At 56.9% G+C, this 23,550-nt stretch overlaps 2 protein-coding genes across 8 annotated transcripts in view; one reads left to right on the top strand and one right to left on the bottom strand.

Annotated features, from left to right (window-relative positions):
• Positions 1-910: 910 nt before the first annotated feature.
• FBXO24 (F-box protein 24) lies at positions 911-7,950 on the bottom strand. 4 transcript variants are annotated; one of them, XM_089772514.1, is made up of 10 exons: positions 7,900-7,950; positions 6,858-6,953; positions 6,260-6,446; positions 5,643-5,881; positions 5,171-5,393; positions 4,830-4,988; positions 4,490-4,611; positions 3,888-4,019; positions 1,498-1,668; positions 911-1,325 (listed from the first exon to the last, which is right to left on the bottom strand). In XM_089772514.1, the coding sequence occupies exons 1-10, from the start codon at positions 7,918-7,920 to the stop codon at positions 1,005-1,007; spliced, it is 1,671 nt and encodes a 556-aa protein (XP_089628640.1). In that variant the 5' UTR covers positions 7,921-7,950; the 3' UTR covers positions 911-1,004. The 4 variants fall into 4 exon arrangements, with proteins under 4 accessions (XP_089628640.1, XP_075764562.2, XP_075764565.1 ...); XM_075908447.2 differs by having other exon boundaries at positions 7,758-7,926; XM_075908450.2 differs by lacking the exon at positions 4,830-4,988 and having other exon boundaries at positions 7,758-7,926.
• A 1,955-nt stretch (positions 7,951-9,905) lies between these two features.
• The window catches only part of LRCH4 (leucine rich repeats and calponin homology domain containing 4), a 35,193-nt gene continuing 21,548 nt past the window's right edge, over positions 9,906-23,550 (top strand). Inside the window, exon 1 of one of the 4 annotated variants that reach the window (XM_075908445.2) lies at positions 9,906-10,228. In XM_075908445.2, the coding sequence (XP_075764560.2) occupies positions 10,048-10,228 (181 nt within the window). In that variant the 5' untranslated portion in view covers positions 9,906-10,047. Of the gene's footprint in view, positions 10,229-10,484; positions 11,252-23,550 lie in introns of those variants that run through there. The other 3 variants (XM_075908443.2, XM_075908444.2, XM_075908446.2) reach the window with 3 other exon arrangements.

Below are 23,550 nucleotides of genomic sequence, written 5' to 3'. Positions count from 1 at the left end.
GCCCAAGCTGGGATCCTCTGGGAGCAGCAGGGAGAGGGGGAGGAGCAGGGATGTGTGCCAGGCAGTGCCGCAGATATGGAGGAAACGTGACATACATCCCCGCCCCCTGTCCCAATTTTCCCGGTGCCCGCACTCCTGCCCAGCAGCCCCCTTCCAGCTCTGGGTTCCTCCAGCCTGCTGGTGCCCCTTCCTCCCGATCTGCTGCCCCTGCCAGCCCAGCCCTGGGGTTATTTAAAGATCCCGGGGCCATTCCGGGGCCGGGGCTGGCTTCACAGACACTACCTGTCCCCGTGCCTTGTTCCATGTCCCAGCACTAGCCTCACATCATCTCCCTCCCCCATCCCTCCAGGCCAGGGTTGGGGTCCAGTGGAGGGGTAAACTGCCCATGTGTGGGGAGGGGCTCATGGCAGGGGATCAGAGCTAGGTGTGTGGGGAACACGAAATGCCCCCATCCCAGGCTGCCCCCTCCTTGAGCCCAGACTCGGTACTGACATTGCTGTCACACTGAACGCGAGTGAATCCAGACTAAAACCGGAGCTGGAGTAAACCCAGACTGAAGCATGATTCGGGGTAGTTCCAAAGTAAGTTCTCATCTGGTTTGACTCCGGATCCAGAGTCAACCCTGCATGAAAGTGGAGCTGAAGTGAATTCAGATCCCGAGAGACACGGATTCTACAAGGCCCTGGCAAGAGGACAGACTGTGCCCCGCGCCGGAACCCGACCCCGAGATAGACGCCAGGGGGCGCATGGAACCAGCTTACTTGAACCCAGCGGGTGTCGCCCAGGGGCAGGGTCGGACGCGCGGGGGTATGGGACCGGGCCTGGATCGGACCGCGGGGCGGGGTGCCGGGCCATACCTGTGCTCTGGCGGGGACCCGGGAGTCGTGCCCGCCCAGGCCGCGACACTGGCTTTTCCTCTGGTGCTTTATTCACAATTGTAGCGTCTGCGTCAGTCAATCGCGCTCCATGATCGGGGACAGGTTCGGAGGGGCTGCGGGGCCTCGCTAGCTGCAGGCGGGGGGGCTGCGAGGCTGGGCCGAGCGCCGGATCAGCTCCAGCGCCTCCCACAGGAAATCCTTCTGGCAGGCGGGCAGGGGCAGGGCACCTACCGCCTCCTTCACCTTGGCCAGCCGCCCAGCCAGCGTGGGGCAACCCTGCAGCTGGCTCAGGTACTGCTCGCAGGCCTGCGCCCCCGGGCTCTCTGGCGAGGGGGGCGCCCGGCTGGGGGGCAGCTCGCGGTACACCAGCCCCCCCTCGATGTCGTGGCTGGAGAGCAGGTAGAGGCACTCGCGGGTGGAACAGAGGCTGCTGACACAGAGCGGCACCTGCCGGAGAGACGGGAACTGCGCCTGACTCTGGGGCCGGGCGGCTGGTCACACGGGGACCCCTCGCCCGGTTCTGAGATGCGGCCACCTCTGGAGCAGGGCAGTCGTGGTACCAGGCTCTGGCTCCCCGATGTGCCTGATTCTGGGGTGCAGCCCCCACAGCTCCTCTCACCTTGATCTGGAGCTTGACGAAAGTGGCGCTGCCCTTAGGCCAGCCGGGCAGCCGCCCCCCAGCCCCGCAGCCGCAGCCCAGCACGGCCTGTCCCGGCTCCCCGCTCCGCAGCAGCGCCAGCGAATGGTTGAGGCCACACCAGATGTCCAGGGGGCATTTGAGGCCCTGAACCTGCCGGAGGGTAGGAGACGCCAGGTCACAGAGGTCCCGGGATGTGGGAGGGGAGTCAGGGGAGCTTTGGGGGTGCCTGTAAGCCCCTAGACGTGTGGGAGTTGGGGAGGTGGTGGAGAGGTGGAGTCCAGGACAGCTGGCAGTATTTTAAAGAAGCCTTATTGAAGGCACAGAAAGAAACCATCCCGACACGTAGCAAGAGAGGCAAACATGGTAGGAGACCGGATTGGCTTTTGGGGGAAATCCTTGGTGAACTTAAGCACAAAAAGGAAGCTTACAAAAAGTGGAAATTTGGACAAATGACCAGAGAGGGATTTAAATGTATAGCTCGAAAATGCCGGGGGGTTATCAGGAAGGCTAAAGCGCAATTGGAATTGCGACTGGCAAAGGATGTGAAGGATAACAAGAAAGGTTTCTACAAGCATATTAACAAAAAGAAGGTGATCAGAGAGGGTGTGGGGCCCATACTGGATGAAGGAGGTAACCTAGTGACAGATGATGTGGGGAAAGCTGAAGTACTCAATGCTTTCTTTGCCTCTGTATTCAAGGACAAGGTGGCCTCCCGGACTAATGTGCTAAGTGATGCAAGATGGGATGAAGATGGTCAGCCCTTGGTGGGTAAAGATCAGGTTAGGAACTATTTAGAAAAGCTAAACATACACAAATCCATGGGTCTGGACTTAATGCATCCGAGGGTACTGAGGGAGTTGGCAAATGTCATTGAGGAGCCTTTGGCTATTATCTTTGAAAAGTCGTGGAGATCGGGAGAGATCCTGGATGATTGGAAAACGGCAAATGTAGCGCCCATCTTCAAAAAAGGGAAGAAGGACGATTCAGGGAACTATAGGCCGGTTAGTCTTACCTCCATTCCTGGAAAAATCCATGGGAGGGATCCTTAAGGAATCCATTTTGAGGCACTTGGAAGAGGGGAAAGTGATCAGGAATAGTCAGCATGGATTTATGAAGGGCAAGTCGTGCCTGACCAATCTGATTAGCTTCTATGATGAGGTAACTGGCTCTGTGGACATGGGAAAGTCAGTGGATGTGATATACCTTGACTTTAGCAAGGCTATTGATACAGTTTCCCACAATACTCTTGCCAGCAAGCTAAGGGAATGTGGATTTGATAAATGGACAGTAAGATGGATAGAAAGATGGCTAGAAGGCTGGGCCCAGCAGGTAGTGATCAACGGCTCGATGTCAGGATGGCGGTCGGTTTCTAGTGGAGTGCCCCAAGGTTCGGTTCTAGGACCGGTTTTGTTCAATATCTTTATTAATGACCTGGATGAGGGGATGGATTGCACCCTCAGCAAGTTTGCAGATGACAGTAAGATATGAGGAGAGGTAGATATGCTTGAGGGCAGAGATAGGGTCCAGAGTGACTTAGGAAATTGGATGATTGGGCCACAAGAAATCTGATGAGGTTCAACAAGGACAAGTGTAGAGTCCTGCACTTGGGACGGAAGAATCCCAAGCATTGTTAGAGGCTGGGGACCAACCAGCTAAGTAGCAGTTCTGCAGAAAAGGACCGGGGGGTTACAGTGGATGAGAAGCTGGATATGAGTTAACAGTGTGCTCTTGTAGCCAAGAAGGCTAATGGCATATTAGGATGCATTAAGAGGAGCATTGCCAGCAGATCCAGAGATGTGATTATTCCCCTTTATTCAGCTCTGGTGAGGCCACATCTGGAGTATTGTGTCCATTTCTGGGCCCCCCACTACAGAAAGGATGTGGACGCATTGGAGAGGGTCCAGCAGGGGGCAATCAAAATGATTAGGGGGCTGGAGCATATGACCTACGAGGAAAAGCTGAGGGAATTGGGTCTGTTTAGTCTGCAGAAGCAAAGAATGAGGGGCGATTTGATAGCAGCCTTCAACTTCCTGAGGGGAGGTTCCAAAGAGGATGGAGAGAGGCTGTTCTCAGTGGTGGCAGATGGCAGAACAAGGAGCAATGGTCTCAAGTTGTGGTGGGAGAGGTCCAGGTTGGATATTAGGAAAAACTATTTCCCTAGGAGGGTGGTGAAGCACTGGGATGGGTTCCCTAGGGAGATGGTGGAGTCTCCATCCCTAGCAGTGTTTAAGTCTCAGCTTGACAAAGCCCTGGCTGGATTGATTTAGTTGGGATTGGTCCTGCCTAGAGAGGGGGCTGGACTTGATGACTTTCTGAGGTCTCTTCCAGCTCTATGGTTCTATGATTCTATGATCTCAGGGGACTGTCACCTGCGTGGGCTCCCCGCGGTCAATCTTATCGCCGGTGCCCAGCTGTCCATACCGGTTGCTCCCCTGCATGAACAGGCGTCCAAATTCATCCACCAGCCCCACGTGGTTGTAGCCAAGGGCACAGGAGAGGACCTAGTGGGGGGGCAGGGCCGGTCAGGAAGTGGCAGGGGACAGAGATGGGGAAATGTGCCCCCCCCATCCCTGCCAATCCTAAAGCCAAGCCCTGGACCCAGTCCCAAACCCACAGCACTGTCTCCCCAAAACTCCAACCTGCCCCCTGGAACTGCCCCCAGTCTCCCTGAAATAAGGCCTACCCCAAATTCCAGCCCCCCAAAATCAAAGCCCTGGATGGAGTCCCCTCCCCTATGGACCCCAAACCGAGCTTCCCCTCGCTCCAAAACTGGCCCCAAACCTCCAAACTGAGCTTGTGGCCCCCCAAGCTGCTCCACCTCAGCAGGGAACCTTCCCCCGCGTTCTTTGCTCTGTGCTCCCAACCTGAAATCTCCTGAATTGCCTCCGAGCCCCAGGCTGGCACCTACCACATCCCCTCCCCCCAGTGAGTCAGATCCCTGCTGCCCGCGCCCCACACATGGGGGGCTTACCTTGGCAGGGAGGGCTAGGGCTAGTGGCATCTGCAGATCCAGTGGGTCAAAGGCGTGAAGGGTCCCGAAGAGGTCACGATAGACACCCGGAGCATGGACCTCGAAATACACAGCTCCCTTGTCTGGAAGAGTGGGAGAGACCTGAGAGATGCCCTCCCCACTGGGAGCAAAGCAGGGGGTGCGGGTCAAGAGTGAGGGGCACTGGGAAGGGGCGTGCTGGTCAAGAGTGAGGAGCATCAGGAAGTCAGGCCACAGTGGGGGCTGCGGGTGGGGTGTGTGGGGCACTGGGAGGATGGCGGGGGCTGCGGGTGGGACGTGCGGGCCCAGCCACCCCCCATACCAGTGAGGTAAGCAGCGCTGCTCTGGCTGGAGGCCATGGCCCGCACGGCCGTGTGGGGCAGGCACCGGGAGACCTTGCGCAGGGCGAGCTGCACAGTGTAGGAGCGCGGCTGGTCCAGCTGCGTCTCGTTCACCGTCAGGCTGTAAATCTTCCCTTCCTCTGCGGAGACAGGGGCCCTGAGCTGCTGGGAGGCAGGGGTCTGCGGCATGCCCAGGCCCAGAGAGCGGCAGTGGGGCAGGCAGGCACTAAAGGGAGTGACCCTCCAAAGCTGCCCAGTCTCCCACCCGCTGGGTGCTCACTCCCCACGGTTCTCCCTGGCCCGTCTTCTGCCCCCCGGGCACCTGTCAGGAGTAGCAGCGACCGCTCTGTCTCCTGCCCCGTCAACGCCAGCTGCCGGAACTTCATGGAGGCATGGAAGGTCATCTTGAAGACACGCTGCCCACTGGCCTGCAGATACACCTCCACGCAGTCGCATGCCCGCCCGCCACCTGCTGCCACCTCCCGTGATGCCAGCACATAGACATATTTCCGATAGGCCGTGTCGCTCCGGGGGTCTGTGGTGAACTGGGGGTGAGGTGGGGAACAAAGGGAGGGGGTCATGTGGTGCGGTGTTGCAGGCAGAGGGTAAATGGCAAAGGTGGGGATTATCCCCTCTAGGGGGCGCCAGCTCCCATCCGGCCCCAAGGCAGGGACTGGCTGATTCAGGGGGGGCAGGGAATGTTCCCCTAGCCCTGAGAACCATCCCACTACTGCCACCAGAGGCCCCTGGCTGCCATGTCCAGTTGCGACAGGGGCGTCCTGGAGGGCACTCACATCCTTGGCGCCACGGCACAGCACCACGTAGCGACACGCCCGCTTCCACTGGATGTGACCTGGGGCTGAGGAGACCAGGGCGTTGCGAAGGGAGAAGAGGGTGCCACCATGGTCCAGGATGAAGACGTGTTCCTTGGTGGGCAGGAACTTGCGGTAGCCGTGGGAAAGCAGTGGCGCCACTGACTTGCTGAGGTAGCGCCGGCGCCCCCCAAAGGTTTGGAAGTAAAGGCCCTTCGTGTCTGCAGGAGTGGGGACAAAATGGGGGCTCAGCGGGGGGAGGGGTTTGACACTGTGTAAGACCCGCCTTTTCCATTGATAAGACCCGCCTTTTCATAGCCTCTCTCTTGTGGAAACCACCCCATTCTACTGCAAGCCCCACCTTTCCAAAGCTCCTCCCTCATATGAAGCTATGCTTCTCCCTTATGCAAGGCCCACCCCTCCCTTCCTCATGTTAAGAGCGACCCAGTCCCAGTGTGTGCCATACCCTATTGTCTTGTGAAGCCCATCCCTCTCTTGTGCAATCCCCACTCTCCTTTGTGCAAAATCCTGTCCCCTTGTACAAAGTCACAACCCTCTTGTGCAGAGCCCTCTCCCACCCCGCGGTGGATGGTACTGACAGTTGAGGATGGCGGCTCTCTTCCAAGGGCGTGCACCGGTTGTACCGTCCTGGCGTAGCCGCGGGCAGAGCCTCCGGCAGACCCGGCGCCAGACGCCTTCGCTGTCACACACCTGGCGCAGGTAGCGGCAGGTCTGGCCCAGTGCCACTGCATCCCGCACCGGCAGGAAGGAGACGATATGATCCAGCTGGGGGAGGGGAGGGTGAGCAACAGGAGGACAGGACCCCAATACAAACCCCTGTCATAGTGTTTTCTGGACTATAGGGACTCCAGCCCCCTGGGTTTAGGGACCTCTGGGGTATATGGACCCAAACCCCTGCTTATAGGGCCCTCTGGGGTATATAGACCCACTCCCCAAGAATAGGGACCCCTGGACTATACAGACTCAGCTCCCTGGATATAGGGATCCCTGGGCCATATGGACCAGTTCCCTGGGTATAGGGACTACTGGGCTATACAGACCATCCCCTTGAGTTTAGGGCTCTCTGGGCTATATGGACCAACTTCACAGGTATGGGGTTATATGGATATATAGGTTATATGGACTCAGCGCCCTGGGTATAGGGACCCCTGGCTCTAATGCACCATGCTGATTCACCAGCTCTGGGGGGAGGCGCTGGATGGAGGCTGAGTCCCCCAGTTCCTTCCTGCCCTCAGTGCCCTCCAGTGCCTGGCTGCAGCGTGGGCGCTTGGCCTGTGGGAGGAAGGATAGGAAGAGGGTGGGCAGGGATTGGCCCTGTACCACCCCAGTCCCCACATGACCTTCACCTGCCCCTGGCATCCCCCCATCACCCTCCCGGCTCACAGCATCCTCCTTGTGCCAACCACCTATCCCACAGCATGCCCTCTACCTGCCCTCTCCTGTATCCTCTGCCTTCCCCATGGCATTCACCCTGTGCCACCCACCTGCCCTTTCCCATGCCCCCTGCCCGCCCCATGACATCCCCCTTAGTAGCTGTTGACTGGCCCCCCATTGCCTCTCAGCCCCCCAGAAGAGCTTCCCTGTGCTGGGGGTCCAGGCTTGGGAGTAGGTGAGGAAGAGGCTCTGGGGAGCCTGGCACAACTGTTGAGTGCCAGGTGAGCTGGGTAGGCCAGGGCCCTTCCACTGTAGGGCTGCCCTGCCCAGACAGCAGCTGGCACCTGGGCGACTCCAGCTCAGACAGTGGTGGGAGGGGGATTGTTATGAGGCCTGCACTGAGAGCTGGGGAGAGCCCCCTACCCCCAGCTAAACCCTGACCTGCCACCTGCCTCACAGTGCCCCTCCTCAGCCCCCCCATCCGCTTTCCCATTCTGCCCCTTACTGAGGGCGCACCCACTACTGCACAGCACCCTCTGCTGAGCTCCCACCCTGTGCCCCACAGTGCCCCCTGCTGAGCTCTTATTCCCCTGCCCCATGGCACCCCTGGCGAGATTCCACCCCATCCTATGTTCCACAGCTGTCTCTGCTGAGACCCCCTATAGCTAGCCACCACCCGATACTGCCCCTCCAACTGCTCACCCCTGCAGCCTCCTCGCCTGCCAAGAGCCGAGAGCTGCGCTGGTGCCTGCGGCATCGCAGCCGCCTCACCGTGCGTCTGTCACCCATCCCTGCCCACGCCCTTGGTGCCCGGTTCCGGCCACTGGCAAGACGCTGCCGCCACCTGTAAGGCTGCGCCCAGCATGGCCCAGGATGCCTGTTCCCACCTGGCCTGTCTCCCCGGGACATGGCTCTGTGAGCTGGCGCCCACCCCATGGCTTCACAGAGCCGGGCGCCAGGGTGACGGGCAGCCTGTGACATCATGGCCGGGGCACTGTGACCTCAGGGCAGGCCTGCCTCTGCCATACAGCACCATAGCACCCGATGGACACTGGAGCTAGACTGCCTGTAGTGAAGTTGGTATTGTATTCACTTTGTTATGTTGTGTGTGAGTTTTATAGGCCTGCAGTAACCCTATGTTTGTGCCTCAGTTTCCCAAGGCACCACACTAAATGATAGGGATTTTGGGTGTGAGCCTCACTGAGAGAGGTGACCCTAGCCCAGCAGATACTCAAGTGCCTATGTCCTTTGTAACCTGAGCCCAGCTGAGCCCAGGAGAAGGGTGCAGCCAGATGACACCTTTTGCAGGGGAAGGAGAACAAAGAGCAGAGGAAGGGTTTGGGCTAGGGCTGCTAGATGCGGGAATCAGTTTTGAGTGGTTAGTGGAGCAGGGGGCTTGGCTCTGGGACCCCTCTCCCCAGATGGAATCTGCCTTGTATCAGCCATGGGCTGGGCTGGATTACCCAATACGCAGACTAAGCACGTGCTTAGGGCACCAGCAAAGCAGGGGCATCAAAAAAATGAGATCTTTTAAAAAATTGATATTTGATATTTAATATCATGGGAAAAATCAGAACCCCGCAGAACGCTCTTTTTCTCAGCTGAAAAGAATAAAAAACCTTCAGAGAACAACAATGTGTCAGGACAGACTTGATTCACTTTCCCTATTGTGTATGGACGTGGACATGCTTCATCGAGTCAGCTTCGATGAACTTATCCAGAATTTTGCAATCAGAAAATCTAGAAAGAAGCTATTTTAATTGCAGCATACGTGTAAGTTTTGTGTCATTTCGAAAAATAAAATTTTATTTTACGGTATAGTATTGTTTTTATTTTGAATTACATATGGGGGGGGCACCATAATCTTTTCAGTGCTTAGGGCCTCTAAAGGTCTCAATCCAGCCCTGGCCATGGGCCTTGGGCAGGGATGTGGCTCTGGGGCCCTGCATGAGAAGGGAAGGCCACGCAAGGCCTTGCACAAGAGGGAAATGATCTCTCGGTGCGTCGCACAAGAGGGAATAAATTCTGCATCTCCAGTGCCTGGCATGAGACAGGAATGATTCTCCGGCTCCTGGTGCCTTGAACAATTCTCTGGCGCCTCGCACTAGAGGGGACAGATCCTCAGGTGCCTCACAGGAAAGAACCATCTCCCTGGTGTCTCGCACGAGAGGGGAGCTATCCCTCTGGCGCCGATCCCTGATGGGATGTCCCACCCTGCCATGGGCCAGCTGGGCCAAGTCGCTCCATCAGAGCCCGCCCACCTTGAGTAACTTCTGTCGTTGATTGGCCCCCTGGGCGCACTTGTCACCGCTTCTCTCTGTTTGCCTTCGAAGCCTACAGCCGCCCTGAAGGGAGTCTTGTTCTCATTGGTCGGCCAGATCGTCACTCATTCCGTTTGCCACTGTATGATTGACTGAACCGCTCGAAAGCTACGTCCCCGCCCTCGCGCACCGGCAGTTCAGGCATTCAACTGTTGCCGCCTTTTGACTCAGTCTGAGCTGATGTTAGCGAGGCGCTCGCCTTTTGATTGGGCCTGTCTAGGACTCTCGCTCCGCCCTCTTGAGTTAGATTGACTGAAGCTCGTAGACTCACTTCGCCTTTTACGTTGCCATTAGTTAAGTGGGTGGGCAGAAACGGCTAGTCCGCAATGTGATTGGCTGAGATCTTGAAACGTACAGCTTTCTGCTCTGGGGTTGGTCCAATTGCTCTTACTCCGTAAAACGCCGTGATTGGGCGATAGCCAGGCTGAAACCACGCCCTTTCGTCGATCGGAATGGCTACAGCGTGGCAAGAGCTCCTGCCCCCTAAAGGTCGATTGGCCAGTAATAGCGCTCCGCGAGGCGCCATTGGCCGGGACCCCGCGGGCCTTGCCCCTGTTCGCTAATTGGCCTCCCCGGAGCTCCAGGCCCGCCCCCTTGGCTGAGTCTGGCTCCCCCGCGAGGCCCTGGCCGGTCAGTCCAGCAGCAGCAGCCGCGGTGAGCGGAACCCCCGGATGGCGGCGGGCGAGGCGGAGCCGGCGTTGCCCCCGCCCCCGCCGCCCGGTGGGCCCGGCGCCGAGCGTGCGCTGGAGGAGGCGGCGGCCTCAGGTAGCCTGAGCCTGGCGGGGCGGCGGCTGCGGCTGTTCCCGGGCGGCGCCGCGCGGCGCTGGGACCTGAGCGACACCACGCAGGCTGGTGAGGCCCCGCCCCCTCGCGCCGGGCCCCGCCCCCGCTTCTGTGCCGAGACTCCCCAGGGCCCCGCCCTCGGTGCTCCCCTGTCATCACACTGCCCCGCCCCCAGAGGGAGGCTCCACCCCCTTTCCCTGGTCTGAGACCCCCCCCCCCCCAGCATCTCCCCTGTCAGCACCTCCGCTCCCCTGCCCAGCCTGGTCTGCAGCCCTGGGGCGAGCCGCGTGCAGCAGCTCCCACACCCCCTTGGCTGCCTTTCCCTGTGTGAGCCCTGCCGGCCTCCGGTCCCCGGAGCTGCCAGGCACAGAGCGGCCCTTTGAGCCCCATTGAACTGCGCCGTTCAGCAACACCACTGCCTCCCACAGCAGCAGGGCGCACCAGAGGGAATGCACAGAACAGGGACCATCAAGTGATCCCTCCCCTGTCACCTGTTCCCCGTCCAGCCTGGCTAATAGCCTCCATGAATGTATCGAGTTATGTTTTGAACCTGGTTAGACTAACATCCTCTGGCAGGGGGTTCCAGAGACTGACTGTGTTTTCTGAAGAAATACTGCTTTTGGTTTATTTACAACCGGCTACCTATTAATTTCATTTGGTGACCCTTCCTTTCAATACACCGGCCATGATTTTAAATACCTGTATCATATCCCCCTTAGTCTCCTCTTTCCCCAGCTGAAAAGTTCCTATTTTATTGACCTCTCCTCAATGGCACCTGTTCCAAACCCCTGATCATTTTTGTTGCTTTTTTCTGAACTTTTTCTAATATGGAGCTGGCCCTGGTCTTGTTCCCAACAGGTGCCTCATCCTAGTGAGACCCCCAACTTTGCTTAGCATGAGAGAGGTGTGAATTTGGTTAGACAAGCATCAGACAAGCTTCTTGTGCGAACAAATCAATGTGCAAACATTGGGTCGCCTGGAAGTGAAACAACTCCAAAATATGTGACTTTGTGGATTATTTATTGGCTGAACTGGGTTGGAGAGAGGTGTTATGGAGATCCTGAGATTGGGGCCATACTGTGCCACTAGCAGGTAAAGGGATTTCCCGTGATCAAGCAGGTATTGAACCTCCTTGTTTTGAATTCCCACACCAGCCCTTGTCCCACCGGACTATCCTTTCTCTTCCCTAGGCTAGTCGCTTGGGTGGCTTGAATGGGTCTGGATTTAAGATGCATTGGAGGGAGGTGGAAATGCAGAGAGGATGTCTGGGGCAGTCCTGTGGGCGGCCAGGGGTAGAGTTGAGGGGTTGAGCGAGGCACAGGAGGGTATCGCCAAGTGATGCCTTGCTTTGTGGGGAGCACCCCATTCAATCTAGCAGAGTGAGGCCCATGGCCCTATAGGACCAGAGCAGATTTTGTGGGCCTATGTGATTTGCTGTTGGCTTTGTTTACAATACTCCTCCTCAGCTGCTTCCCATGTGGCTGCTTTGCATAACTCTTGCCCCGTTTGTGCTGAGGGCTCTTGGGCCCTGATCCTCAGGCCTTGGGCCTGAGTAGATGACGCTCACGCAGGCTGTAGGATGTGGCCCCTTGGGGGTGGCTGGGCTCAGAATTGCACACAAAGCCTGTTCTGGGAAGTGCTGAGAGTGGCAAGGCTGAGCAGGAGGGATGGAGGAGAAGGCCCTGATGGCTATTCTGAAAGGAACACGGTCACATTCATCATGTTTCCAGCCTATTTTATGTCCTGTTGCTACAAGTAACACATGCATTAATGTAACATTGGTCTGATTCAGTGGAGAGTAAGCCAGGTCTCCTAGTTCTCCCTAGCTCTGGGAGGAGAGTGGGGTTTGTGGGTTAGAGCGGGGGGCTTGGAGCCAGGACTCCTAGATTCTCTCCCTGGCTCTATGAGAGGAGTGAGGGCTGGTAGCCAAGATACCCAGGGTCTCTCCCTGGCTCTGGGTGGGGAGAGGGAGGTTTGGGGTGGGTCAGACCTGGGGGGAGAGGGCTAGGAGCCAGGACTCCTCTACCAAGCTCTACAAAGGGAGTGGGGTGCTGGTATTTAGCGCAGGGGGGCTGGGAGACAGCACGCTTGGGTTCTCTTCTTAGCTTTACCAGAGATTGGTGGGTGAGCTGAGGCCAGTCACTTCCTCTTGCTGTGCAGCAGCGCATTCTGTCAGAGCAGAAGTTGTTCTCTTCCCTTTTCCGAAGAGCTTCACAGTGGATAGATCTCGCCATGTGTCAGAGCTGCATGAGAAGGGGTTTTCTCTCCTTTTTGTTTGGCGCCTCCAGCAGTACCCTGGCCAGTGGCTCTTTTCCTTTCCCTTCCTGCTTCTTGCTAGTTTCTGGCAGTGAGAGCAGTATTGGGACTCAGGGGAGCAGAGTGGCAAACCCCCATGCATGTGGTAGTTGGGGACAGGCATAGGAGCTGAAACTCCTAATGCACTTGGAGAAGATAGTGAGGGCTCCAAGCTAGACTAACATAAGCTGTGTTGCTGCTCCAGAGCTAAGGTGTCTGCAAAGGCACCTAGGGACTAGGGATATTAAATATCAGTTAATTGAATAGTCGTGTAACCTCATGAATCCTTATCGGTTAGTTGACTAGTCTGTAGTCCTTCGGGGTGGGGCTGCCAGCAGTACAGGGTGCCTGGCGGGAGTTAGTCTGTGAGGGGAGCCAGTTTAAAAACCAGCTCTTCTTGCCGACCATCTGCTTGTTGGCCTGTGTTGCTGCTTCTGATAAAGAGGTAGCAGTAAGAAGTGGCAGCAGCCCTTGTCTTGGGGGGGGGGGGGTCCTGAGCTCCTGGACCTGGCATGAATCAGAACTGAGTTGGGCTGCGTGCCTGCCTGGCTCCTAATATTCTTTAAATGCAGAGCCACAGTGATGGTAGGTCCTGGACCTGGCGTGGGCCAGAACTGAGCCGGGCTTCTGGTCAGCCTGCTAAAAAATTTACTGGGGGGGAGGAATGTGTGTAATCTATAGCATTAACCTATATGCTTTTGCTTATCAGTTAATCGGTTAATTGACTACATCCCTACCTGAGAGAAACCACCCCTTTCTCTCGTGTCTGTATGAGCAGCTTCCGGCTTTCCGTTGTGTTAGGGAGTGAGATAATACCCTGAGCGCAGAGGGCTGGACTGGTCGACCTCTCAGGGTCCCACGATTCTCCTCTTGGGCCTTGCCCAGCCCACTAGCTGAAGTCCCCTTCATTAAAAGCCTGTGTGTGTGTTTGACTTGTCCAGAAACTGGTTGAGGCTGCAATTTTGTTCCTCTTCACTCCGCTCTCTCCGTGCCCGCGGCCTGTTGCCAAAACAACAGTAAAGCCACAGAGCTTTGCTGAGTGGCTGGGGGAGTCATGCAGCAAATCCACCAGCTGTCGCAGACTGTAAGGCAAGGCCCGGGGTTTCAGGCTGCAGGGTTTTATCCTGAGCCTGTTGCTTCTAGAAAGGCCCCGGTGGTGTAAAGGAGAACAAGGTCATTTTAGCAGGCAATGGCTTGAAGACGCCTCAGTTTAATGTAATCATAGGCTGCTTTAAAGGTTTGTTTTCTCAACTCGCTGAGTCATGTTTTCACTCCTTTCTTTTAACTCTTCTCGCCCCCCCCCCCCCCGAAACGTTCCCAGGCCCAGAGCAGTGAGAACTGCCCTGTTTACCTTGTTCAGAGCAGCTGAGAACCTGGCTGGGGGTGTGTCCGCGCTGCAGGTGCTGGAGGAATGCTGTTGGGTCGCAGTTCCTCTGGTGGGGAAATGGGCAGTGCCAAAAATGAGAGGCCAGGTCCTGGTGATCTTTCTGTCCAGAGTTCACATGCGGCATTGTTATAATCTAGGCCCTATCATGTAAGTAGCTTCCTTCCGGCTCTTCTGTCTAAGCTGGGAAGGGGCTACGAACGAACAGTCCCTGTTGTCCTGCTCTGCCCACAGGATGTGTTTTCTCCCTTTCACCCCATCCACTTTCAGATAGCTGTGCCAGCCATGGCTCCCGGCTCTGCTGCAGGCTGGTGGGGCTTGGAAAGGCAGTGTCACAGTCATAGTGTGCTGCTCGGACATAGATCTCAAAGCACTTGACGGAGGGTTTGTTAGTGGCACAGGTGGGGAAACTGAGGCATGGTGTGATTCAGGGCTGGAAGAAGGGTGGCTGATTCTTGAAAGTGTTCCGTGTGGGGGGAGCATTCTCCCTGCCCCTGGCTGCCCCAGTGTTGTAGCTCTGATGGGTGGGTGCATGGGAAAGCTCTGCAGTGGCAGATTGTGTTGGATCCAGACAAGCCTGGCTCTTCTGCTTCCTGTCCTTGCTCCGGACACCTGGGAGTCCTGGGGGAGTTGGTGAGGCTGGAGGAATGGCAGAGAGCCCAACTCAGCCTCCCTCTTGAGAAGGAGACTGTCATTTTCCTGCAGATGGGGGATTCGTGGCCAGCTGCTGGGCTCTCTGATGGGGCTACGAAGCCTTCATCTTGCTCCCAGCTGGTCTGGAAGGACCATTCCATGCTATCTGCTCCATCCACCAGCAGCATGAGCCTTGGAGAAAGTGGTAGGAACCCCTGGTAACTGGTGTGGGGTCATCTGCCCTCCTGTCTGACCCTGACTCTATGGCCCCAAGGGACAAGGGGCCATGTGTCTGCTTTGGCTCTATCACCCCATAGCTGGAGTAGCTCCAGGAGGTAGGGCAGGGCTATAACTCGTACCTGTGGGGAAACTGAGACAGCTTCGCTCAAGGTCATTTGCTGGAGCCCCTGGGTCTCTGCCTGCTACATCATTCTTCTTCAAGCTAAGCCCCCACTTACTGACATACACCCAAGGGAAACTGAGGCACAAAGGGACATGACTTCCCCATATCTGCTCTCTGTGGCAGTCAGAGCCATGCTTTCCTGCAGATTGCAGGGGGATCATGTGTAGGGTATGGCCAGCTCCCATATGGGTGAGTTATTGCAATAATATGGCGGCTGCACAAGCTGGGAAGCTGCCAGCTACATCCCACCATGCACTGAGAGAGAATTGTGGCAAGTGAGACTTCAGCTGTGCTTTGAGGATCTCTGGGGCCAGCCTGAGTCTTGCCCGTGACCCAGAGGCCCCACTGCTGCCCAGCAGCAGGTGAGTCATTTGTCCAGTGACTTCGGCTTTTCCTCTGGGAGATCAGCTGGGCTGTGAGCCGGCACATTTCAGATCCCATGCCTGGAGCACTGGGGAGAGGGAGTGCTGTTCTCTAACCCCCCCCCCCCTTTCCACTCCCCCGCAAGCTGGGCTTGGGCGGGATGGCCTCTAGGAGCTTAATAAGACCTTGGGCTCCAGTGCACTCCATCTGTCATTGCTACAGCTTGACCCTGAATCCCCTCCATGGGGCACAAAGCAGCATCTCCCCCTGTGCTACTGCTGGCTTGGATCTGGTTGTTTAGCCATGGGGCTGGCATCTCTTCCTGTAGGAGCTCAGAGCCCCACCTGCACGAAGCATCACCCCCACCAGAGGAAGTATCTGTTTCAGATGGGGAAACTGAGTCACAGATTTTCTGTCACCTCGGCCAGGTCACTTAGGCTGTACTTGTGTGGCAGAAGCACCTGCTGATCCCAGGATGCCCAGGCTCTAGGTGCTAGGCTGTGATGTGAAATCTTTCCAAATATGGGCCTCTTCAACCCACCTGAGAACAGTCAAGCCAGGCCTAGCAGGTGGGCGCTAAAGCCAGACCTGTTCTAGTGGAAAACACACTCATTTTTTCCAGAGAGGGCAACTAATCAGGGAGCAAACTCCCAAGGGAAGTGGCCGATTCTCCATTTTCAGATGGCATCCGACCCAGCCTTTCCTGGAGAGGCGTTTACCCAGCACGACCAACTGGGCTCCTTGTGGGGGAACCAGGAAATTGTGGTAATGCGCTGAAGTACTGTAAAGGCTCTGAGGGTTCTTTCAGCCATCACCTCACTGAAGAAGTGGGCAGAGACACTGGGCCATAGGGCACTTCACAGGGCTCTGGACCACACTGTGTGCAGCAGTGCTTAGAAAACTCATGTCAGTTTCTCCTGGCTTTGGAGGGCCCTTGTGCAAGGTTAGCTAATAGCCAAGCATTTGGGGAGCACCTGGCTCCGTCCCGGCCAGTTTGTTGGAGCTTCCCTGTTTTCTTGGGATCCTCTTCTGTTTGTTGTTAGGCTGGGAAGGTTACACTTGTTATCAGTCAACGCTGGTTTCCCTGGCCACGCCCACATGGCAGGAAACCTAGTCCAGCCACAACTGAAATGTACAGGTAGGCAAAGGAAGGAAACGGCGGCTTGAGAACTTACTAGTCCAAGCCCAGGCTTGTGGACATGGGAAGTAGTTTAGCTACCGATGGGCTTGACCACTGAAGAGCAGGCGGAGATCCCATGCATGGATCTTGGGCAGTTGGCTTTGTGTGTTTTGACCTGCCCCACTGGGACTTTGTTTTGATGGTTTATGATGTGGTCACTTAGGCAATTGCAGTGGCTTTATTGTTCAGTGATTGGCAAACTAACCCCCAGTGATTCTGCACACCTGGGAAAGGTTATATTAGTAGCTGGAGCAACTGCTTCCAAATGTACTGTGAGTCTTCTCTGTGGGTACTTGTCTTGGGTACCCTATGGAGGTGCTGGCTGACGGCTTGGCTGCCCACCGGGTCTCTGTCAGGCAAGAACTACTCTGTGTGGTCCCCGGGCCTGGCCCTGGTGCTCCCGTGTCGGGCCGGGTTTATAAGGCATTTCTTATTGCTGCTTCCGTCAGCTTCCCCGGGCAGAAGATGAGAGGCTGACCCTGGGCCATTTCCTCTGGTTTTTCAGACCATCTGGTGCTAGCCAAGCAGCCGAGTTCTGTGCTTTCTCAAGCCGACCCTGTAATGCCAGCTCTCAGACCCTCTTACGCCTTCCCTGGCCCGGAGCCCTGCACCTCAGGCAGGCTGGGAACATCTCCCTGCAAGGCTCTGGCCTGCCTTGCAAGAGACAGATGCTTCCCCTCTGGCCTGGGCAACTTGACTGACCGGTGCGGGGGAGGGCGCTTGGAATGGTGCCACATTTCCTGTAGGACCGGAGTTGGGTTTAACTGAACCACTGGGCCGTGTCCTGCCCCTCTCTGCTGGATCAGAGCCAGTCCAGCTCTCCCCGTTAGTGAGTCCCCGGGAGCCTCTGTAAAGCCAGAGTCCGTCCCAGATCAGTTCAGCGGCTTGGTTGTGGGGGCGGCTGTGTGAAACGGGAACTTGGGCACCTTGCGCAACCTGCAATGACTGCGATAGGGCCAGGCTGATGCAACCTTGTGTGGCTCGGGGTGGGGTCAGGCCTTTGGCTGGCGCTGCAGGAGCAGATGTGTTAAAGGGTCATGTTGAGGTGCAACTTTTGAGGCCTGGGGGAGTCTCTTCAGTGAGGAGTTGCCCCCAGCCTGGGTATAGAGCAGGGGGCCCAGGCTGCTTGGGGCCATAGTGAGCCGCCTCTAACTACGTCAAGGGGACAAGCCTCGGAGGGTGCTGTGGCTGGGGATCAGTGGAGAAGGGATTGATCTGGCTCATCCCCTCCCCCCCCCCCCCCCCAGCAGCACGAGTCTGGGCTCAGACACACCTATGCAGTGTAGTAGCTCTTCATGGCAAGAGGGTGGAGCAGAGATGACTAGGAAATCATCCACACCGGGCGCCCTGTCCCTGTGGGCCAGCTGGGAGGCTGGGCTCCCAGTTGTCCCCTCTAGCCTTAGGAGCTGTTATGCCCAGCTGGTGATGCTTCCCCATCCAAGCACCTTCCTCCCTTTGGCTGCTCAGATGAGATGGGGGGGTGTTTCCTTCAGCCCACGGGGGCTTCCCTCCGAGGGAAGCATGTTGAGGGCATCAGGCCTGTCCCAGGCAGGCGGGTTTGGATGTGCCCCCCGCCACTTGGAGGAGAAAGCGGGCACCAGTCGAAGTGCTGCCAGACGGCACTGGAGCAGCGCACTGCGCCCTGACAACACTGCTGGCTCGAAAGCCACATCCTGCTGCCTGCTCAGAAACGAAAGTTGCCACAGCTCCCTCTGCGCGTGGCTGTGCAGCTTGGCCGCGCCCTGCCTGGCTCCCAAAGGGCCTGGCTGAGAGCGCCTGCACCACCGCCTCCACTCCTGGCCTTGCTGGGGGCCTGAGCATTCCAGGCTCCTGGGTGTCCCAGGCCACATTTGTTCAACCCACCCCAGGAGCAAAAGGGAAGTAACTCCTTGTGTAGACAGGCACTAAGGAGCTTAGCCACTTGGTCCATCCCGGTCCCAACAAGTGGCGCCTGGAGGATCAGCTGAGCTGCTTGGGCCAAAAGAGGCTGCTGGCTGGTGACTCTCTGAGCCAAAGATAACCAGGAGCTTGTCAAAGCCGCAGGCGGTGGGAAGGAGCGATTAGCCCCTTTCTGGAGTGGAGAGTGATGGGTGAGGACTGGCCACCCCAGGCCTGCTGGCTTCCTTCCGAAATTGGAGGCAGCCAAAGAATGGACCAGATTTGTAGCACCCATTTCTCCCCCTCGTGCCACCCTGGGCTGTGGCTCAGGCCTGCATTTCCTCTAAATCTCCTGCTTAATGTGCAGCGGCGTCCCCTTGCTGGACACAAGAACAATTGCTGCTGCCCGCTCCCTGGTTCTCTAGTCTGTGTGTGCCCATTCTGTGGCTTTTTGCTCACAGCTCCTGTTTTCCTAACCTTGTGCTAGTTTCGAGGCTCCTTGGACTAGTTCCTGTTTGGCCATCACCCCCACGGTGAAGCAAGATGCAGCAGCCCAGGCAGCGTGAAAGTTGGGTACAGAGTGGAAGGAGGCAGCTCTACACAATGCAGCCTTTCTCTGCCATGCAACAACAGGCTATTAAGAGGCGGAAAGGGGAGGCCACTGTTGTTTCTAGGCCTGTGACAAGCAAGCGCCCTACGTATGGAGTCTGGGGGAAAGACCGGTTCTTTGGAGCCATCGTGCAGGCACCACGGGGTCAGGATGCCCTTGATGGGTGAGAGGAGACTGAGAGACAGATGAACACCAAGATGGGTCAGAGAATAAAATAATTTGCAGTCGTGTCCAGGCGTTGTCCTCCCAGGTCCTGATTTCTCCCACCAACAGGCGGCTTGTGGCAAAGCCATTTGGACTGGCTTTGTCTTTTGCATGAGAAATGCTGAATTTGCCGAGTTCTGCCTATCTAGTGAAACCCGGGCCAGAAATTTCTCCCCAGTTCCCCTGTCGTGAGCTCCAAAACGTGTGCTGGGTGAGTGCCTCCCGGGAGCGCACCCATTCTTGGTGTGGCACTGGAACGACTAAGAACCCCCTACCGGCAGATGAATCATCACTTCTCAGTGGAATTTGTCTGGGACTAGTGTCCAGCCCTGCTGTTCACCGCAGCGGTTACTAACGGTTCAGTGGCAAGGAGGAACCCACTCATCGAATATTTGGCTCAACAGTTCTCCTTGGGGCGTTTTTGGAACTTCTTGGCTCCCATTCCCTCCTTACTCTGTCCTGCCAAGGGTTGCTGGTGCCCTCTGGCCCATTGTCTGCTCAGAGCGGTGTTTGGGGGTTGGCTTGGCCTGTCTTCGGATGGGGGAGGTGGGTGCCCTGCAGCACAGACAGCTAACCATCGGTGTGCCCTGGGGGTGCTGTCCAGTTCTCCTGCAATATGAGAGTCCCTAGGTGCTGAATGTATGTGCCATGAGCCAGAGTGGATCCTCAGAGGTGCCAAGATCATCTTTGAGAGCTTGGAGCGAATCCCTGATCTCCTGGGACATTGGCACCTTTGCCACCTTTCTGAAGAGCCCAGAAGAAGTGGGTGGGATGAGGGGAGAATTTGGCTGAATTTCCAGCCTTTGAGTTTGTTCTGCATGTTTCAGCCTCATGTAACTCGCAGGCATGTGGAGTGGTGATAAAGCTGGGGTCCCCTCCAGCCGGTTGAGAGAGAAGCTGCCGGAAGGCTTCCCTGCAGGAAGGACTTGGGAGTGGCCAGGGGTTGCTTCTCCCTAGAGCAGGGGTGTGTAAAGAGGGTGGTTCACAGCCATCTTTGAGACAAAGCTGCTGCTGTATCACAAGCTGGCATAGAACCCTGGGTCCTTACTAGAGTTCCTACGTACCCTGGGGCATTGGCTGTGGCCATCCTGCCAGTTTGAGCCTCAGTGGCGAGGGGGCAGGGAAATCAGCTGGTTGTGGGAGGAATCAGACCTTGCAGTACACTGTAGCCTGTCTCTCTTGCCCAGAGGGCAGTTATAAACCCTGGGGAGTGAAGTGCACAGAAAGGAGAAACTGAGGCACAAAGGTGTGGTTAATGATTCCTCTAGCCAAGTGACTCTGGCTATGGGACTGCATCTGGGGGTGTGCAGAGAGGCCCACAGCTGGCTTTGGCCCCTAGGACTCCTGCTCTGTCCTCTGACAGAACTGACCCGATGTTCGTTACCTGCAGCTTTGGCTCTACCCCCACCTCCGCATCTGCGCCTTGCCAGCCCCTATGCTTGTCCATCTGGGCCCTTAACTCGGGAGGCTGGCTGGGTGGAGATGGCTGAGCCAGGCGCGGGTGCAGCATGTTGACTCCCTGCCAAGGCCTGGCTTGTGACAGGAAATGAGTTTGTGATTGCACTTGGGTTCTGCCCCAGCCTCGGAGCCTGCATGGGAGAGGTCTAGGTTGGAAATTAGGAAAAACTATTGCCCTACGAGGGTGGTGAAGCACCGGGATGGGTTCCCTAGGGAGGTGGCGGAATCTCCATCCCTAGAAGTTTTTACGTCTCGGCTTGACAAAGCCCTGACTGGGTTGATTTAGTTGGGATTGGTCCTGCCTTGGGCAGGGGACTGGACTCGATGACCTTCTGAGGTCTCTTCCTGCTCTATGGTTCTATGATTATATGCCTCGCTCTGCCCTGCCCTGCCCTGCCCGGGGCCCGGTACATCGGTGATGCCTTCCTGGGACACATACCTGCCCCATGCAGCTTGTGGCCTTTGCAGACAAAGGGTAAGGGAGGACTGCGGCTGATGGAGAAACGGAAGCATACAACAGTGGCATGATGTGTTGGGGATGGAGCCTCAGATCTTCGCAGCCCCAACCAGGCTGCAGTGGGGAGGAATTAATCACGATTCCTTATCTCCTATGGCATGTGAACAGTAGCTGCAACATGGAGCTCAATTTAGCCACTAGCTGCAAAGCGTTGGGCATCGCACTGTACCAGGGCCCTAGATTTGTATGGTTAGGCCATCTGCTCAGGCCTCCTGGGTGGCATGGGCTAGAGACTTTGCCTTCTCACCCAAGCAGTATTCCCTGTAAGCGCAGCGCTTGGGCAACCACCCAGGAAAGATTCAAATGCTACCCAGCTGATTAGCAGAGTGCCCACAGCTGGAAGGGTGCATTTCTCCTGGTGGTGCACATCTGCACATGCCTTGGTGCACAGAACAAAATGTATTCCACCCACAGATGGAAAAAATTGAAGGGAATACTGCCTGAGCCCAGCTGTGTTTAGCCTCACTCAGCATGAGGCATTTCTCCCTTTCTGGAATGGGTTTATGCTGCCGTGTGCTTGCTGTCTGTGACACCTTGCAGCTGCAGATCTGACAAGAGGCCTGGCTTGTGTTTGCAGAGGGGGAAATTGAGGCACCGGGCCAAAGTTGAGAGACAGCTGAAGTAGAGCTAAGATGACACTCCTGCTCTAACCGTTCAGTTGTGCTGCCTTTCCCTGTGCCCCACAGACCCCAAAAAGGGACCTCCTACTCTTCTCTGGTGAGCAATTTATGGGCCAATTTACAGGCCACTCTTACAGGAGCAGCAGGAATGCAATCTGTGGCTCTCAGATCGGGTTATTTTTAGGTGGGTCTGTAGCATGGGGAGGGCCGCAGGGGACATGTCACTTCAAATGCAGAAACCCCCTCCCCCTGCTCAGCTGTTCTCTGGCCAGTCTGGGCAGGAACCAGCCATTTTAACTGTTTGTTCTCCCCTCGCATGAGGCTCTGGGCTGCACCCCTGCCAAGGTCCAGCCCCCGGGAGGCAGTGAGAAGACGCCTTCTGAGTGCGGCCTGCATGGGGCGCTAGGCCCAGCAGCGGGGAGCACAGCTTGGGACTGGTGGGTTGGAGGCCAACTTAGCCGGCTCTCAGAGGACTGGGGATCCACTTTCCAGTGGGACACATCTCCCTCCAGGGCCTTGAGACAGCTGGGAAGCTTTGTAAGTGGGAAAAATCTGCTTCAATTCCCACTCCAGGGCTTCCAGGAAAGGCTTCCCCCACCTCTGGCTTGGGAGACATGAGACAAGGTGTTGTGCCCCATTTTCCAGTGGCCACATGCTTCCCTGCCCTCCCCCCAAACCAACCAGTCCAGGATGGGAGCTGGCTATACCCCATTGCCTGCCTGTCCCCCAAGCCAGCCAGTCACAGCCCTGGGGCCGGATGGGAGCTAGGGCTCCCTACTAGGGACAAGCCATTTTTCCCTCTCGAGCCAGCCAGCTGGCGGGTCTAAGCTCCCTTGATACTCACGCTAACTCTCCCCCTTTCCACACATGCTGGCAGGTTATTTATGGCCCCAGCAGAATATCTCACCTGTGGCTCCTCCCCAGCGGAATGCGGAGAGCTGCCCCGTCCCACTCTCACCCGAGAAGGGGAACATCTGCTTTTTATTTTTAGCTGCAGGCTGGCGTTTCAGTTGATCGAGCCCAAGGCCAGCTCTGCTGCTTTGCTTTGCTTTTACCTTCTCCCCTGTGCTGTTCTGGGAGCGGCTGCACAGACCATGTTTTGCCTGCAGCACTCCACGGCTGCATCCTATGGTTGCAGGCGATCCCTGGCCCTAGCACTAGACTGCAGATGCACCCAGACAGACACCTACCAAGGGGTGAAGAAAAGGGGTCCTGGGTCGGGTGGCATGCTCCAATTCCTGGCTGCCCATTGCCTGTGCCCGGCCGTTTCATGCTCATAAGTGAGCTCTGTCTTCAAACCCCTCCAGCCATTTGCCCCCTGCCATTCTTATGGGGGCTGGGCCTGCACTCTTCTCATCCAGTAGTTCGCCTCTCCTGGTCCTGGCCCCTCTCGGCCTTTGGTAGCCAGCCACGCTCACAGCCGCCTCAGTTGGCTCAGTTGTTTGCTCACTGAGCCCTTGTTGGCCTCCTTGCTCCTGGCCATGGGCAAAGGATTGGAAGAATGGCTGATACAGAGGCTGCAGCATCTCTGGCCTGCACGTTGTTTCCTCTTCACCAGTCAAGGGGCTGCTCTCTGAATTCACCCAGTTGCTTCCTCCTTCGGTGGTTGTGGGCTGGGAGGCCATGGGCACGCCGGGATTGCTTCCCTTCCATGGCTGCACCTCGGGAATGGAGCAAATAGGATTACCCTTGGCTTAGCTCCTGGGCCTACCCATGCTGCACTGGAGCAGGTCTGGGCGACCCTCCCCCAAGGGGCTGGTGGGGTCATCTGGGAAGCTGCATGAGGGTGTAACTTTATGGGCCCTCCCCACTTGAAGCTGTTAATAACCAAGAGAGTGGAATCTCC

The sequence above is a fragment of the Pelodiscus sinensis genome, chromosome 22, assembly GCF_052426305.1.
Source record: "Pelodiscus sinensis isolate ZL-2025 chromosome 22, ASM5242630v1, whole genome shotgun sequence".
Classification (NCBI taxonomy): domain Eukaryota; kingdom Metazoa; phylum Chordata; order Testudines; family Trionychidae; genus Pelodiscus; species Pelodiscus sinensis.
The sequence above is the reverse complement of the archived record's forward strand: the minus strand, read 5'-3'. Positions and strand labels throughout refer to the sequence as shown.

Bases quoted from the DNA above. Each gene is read 5' to 3' on its own strand.
- FBXO24 (XM_075908447.2), bottom strand. From the start codon at position 7,844: ATGGGTGACAGACGCACGGTGAGGCGGCTGCGATGCCGCAGGCACCAG. The intron at 4,612-4,829 runs GTATGGGGGGTG...CCACTCTTCCAG, and splicing joins CAGCGCTGCTTACCTCACTG to ACAAGGGAGCTGTGTATTTC. The intron at 1,669-3,887 runs GTGACAGTCCCC...ACCCTCCGGCAG, and splicing joins ACCGCGGGGAGCCCACGCAG to GTTCAGGGCCTCAAATGCCC.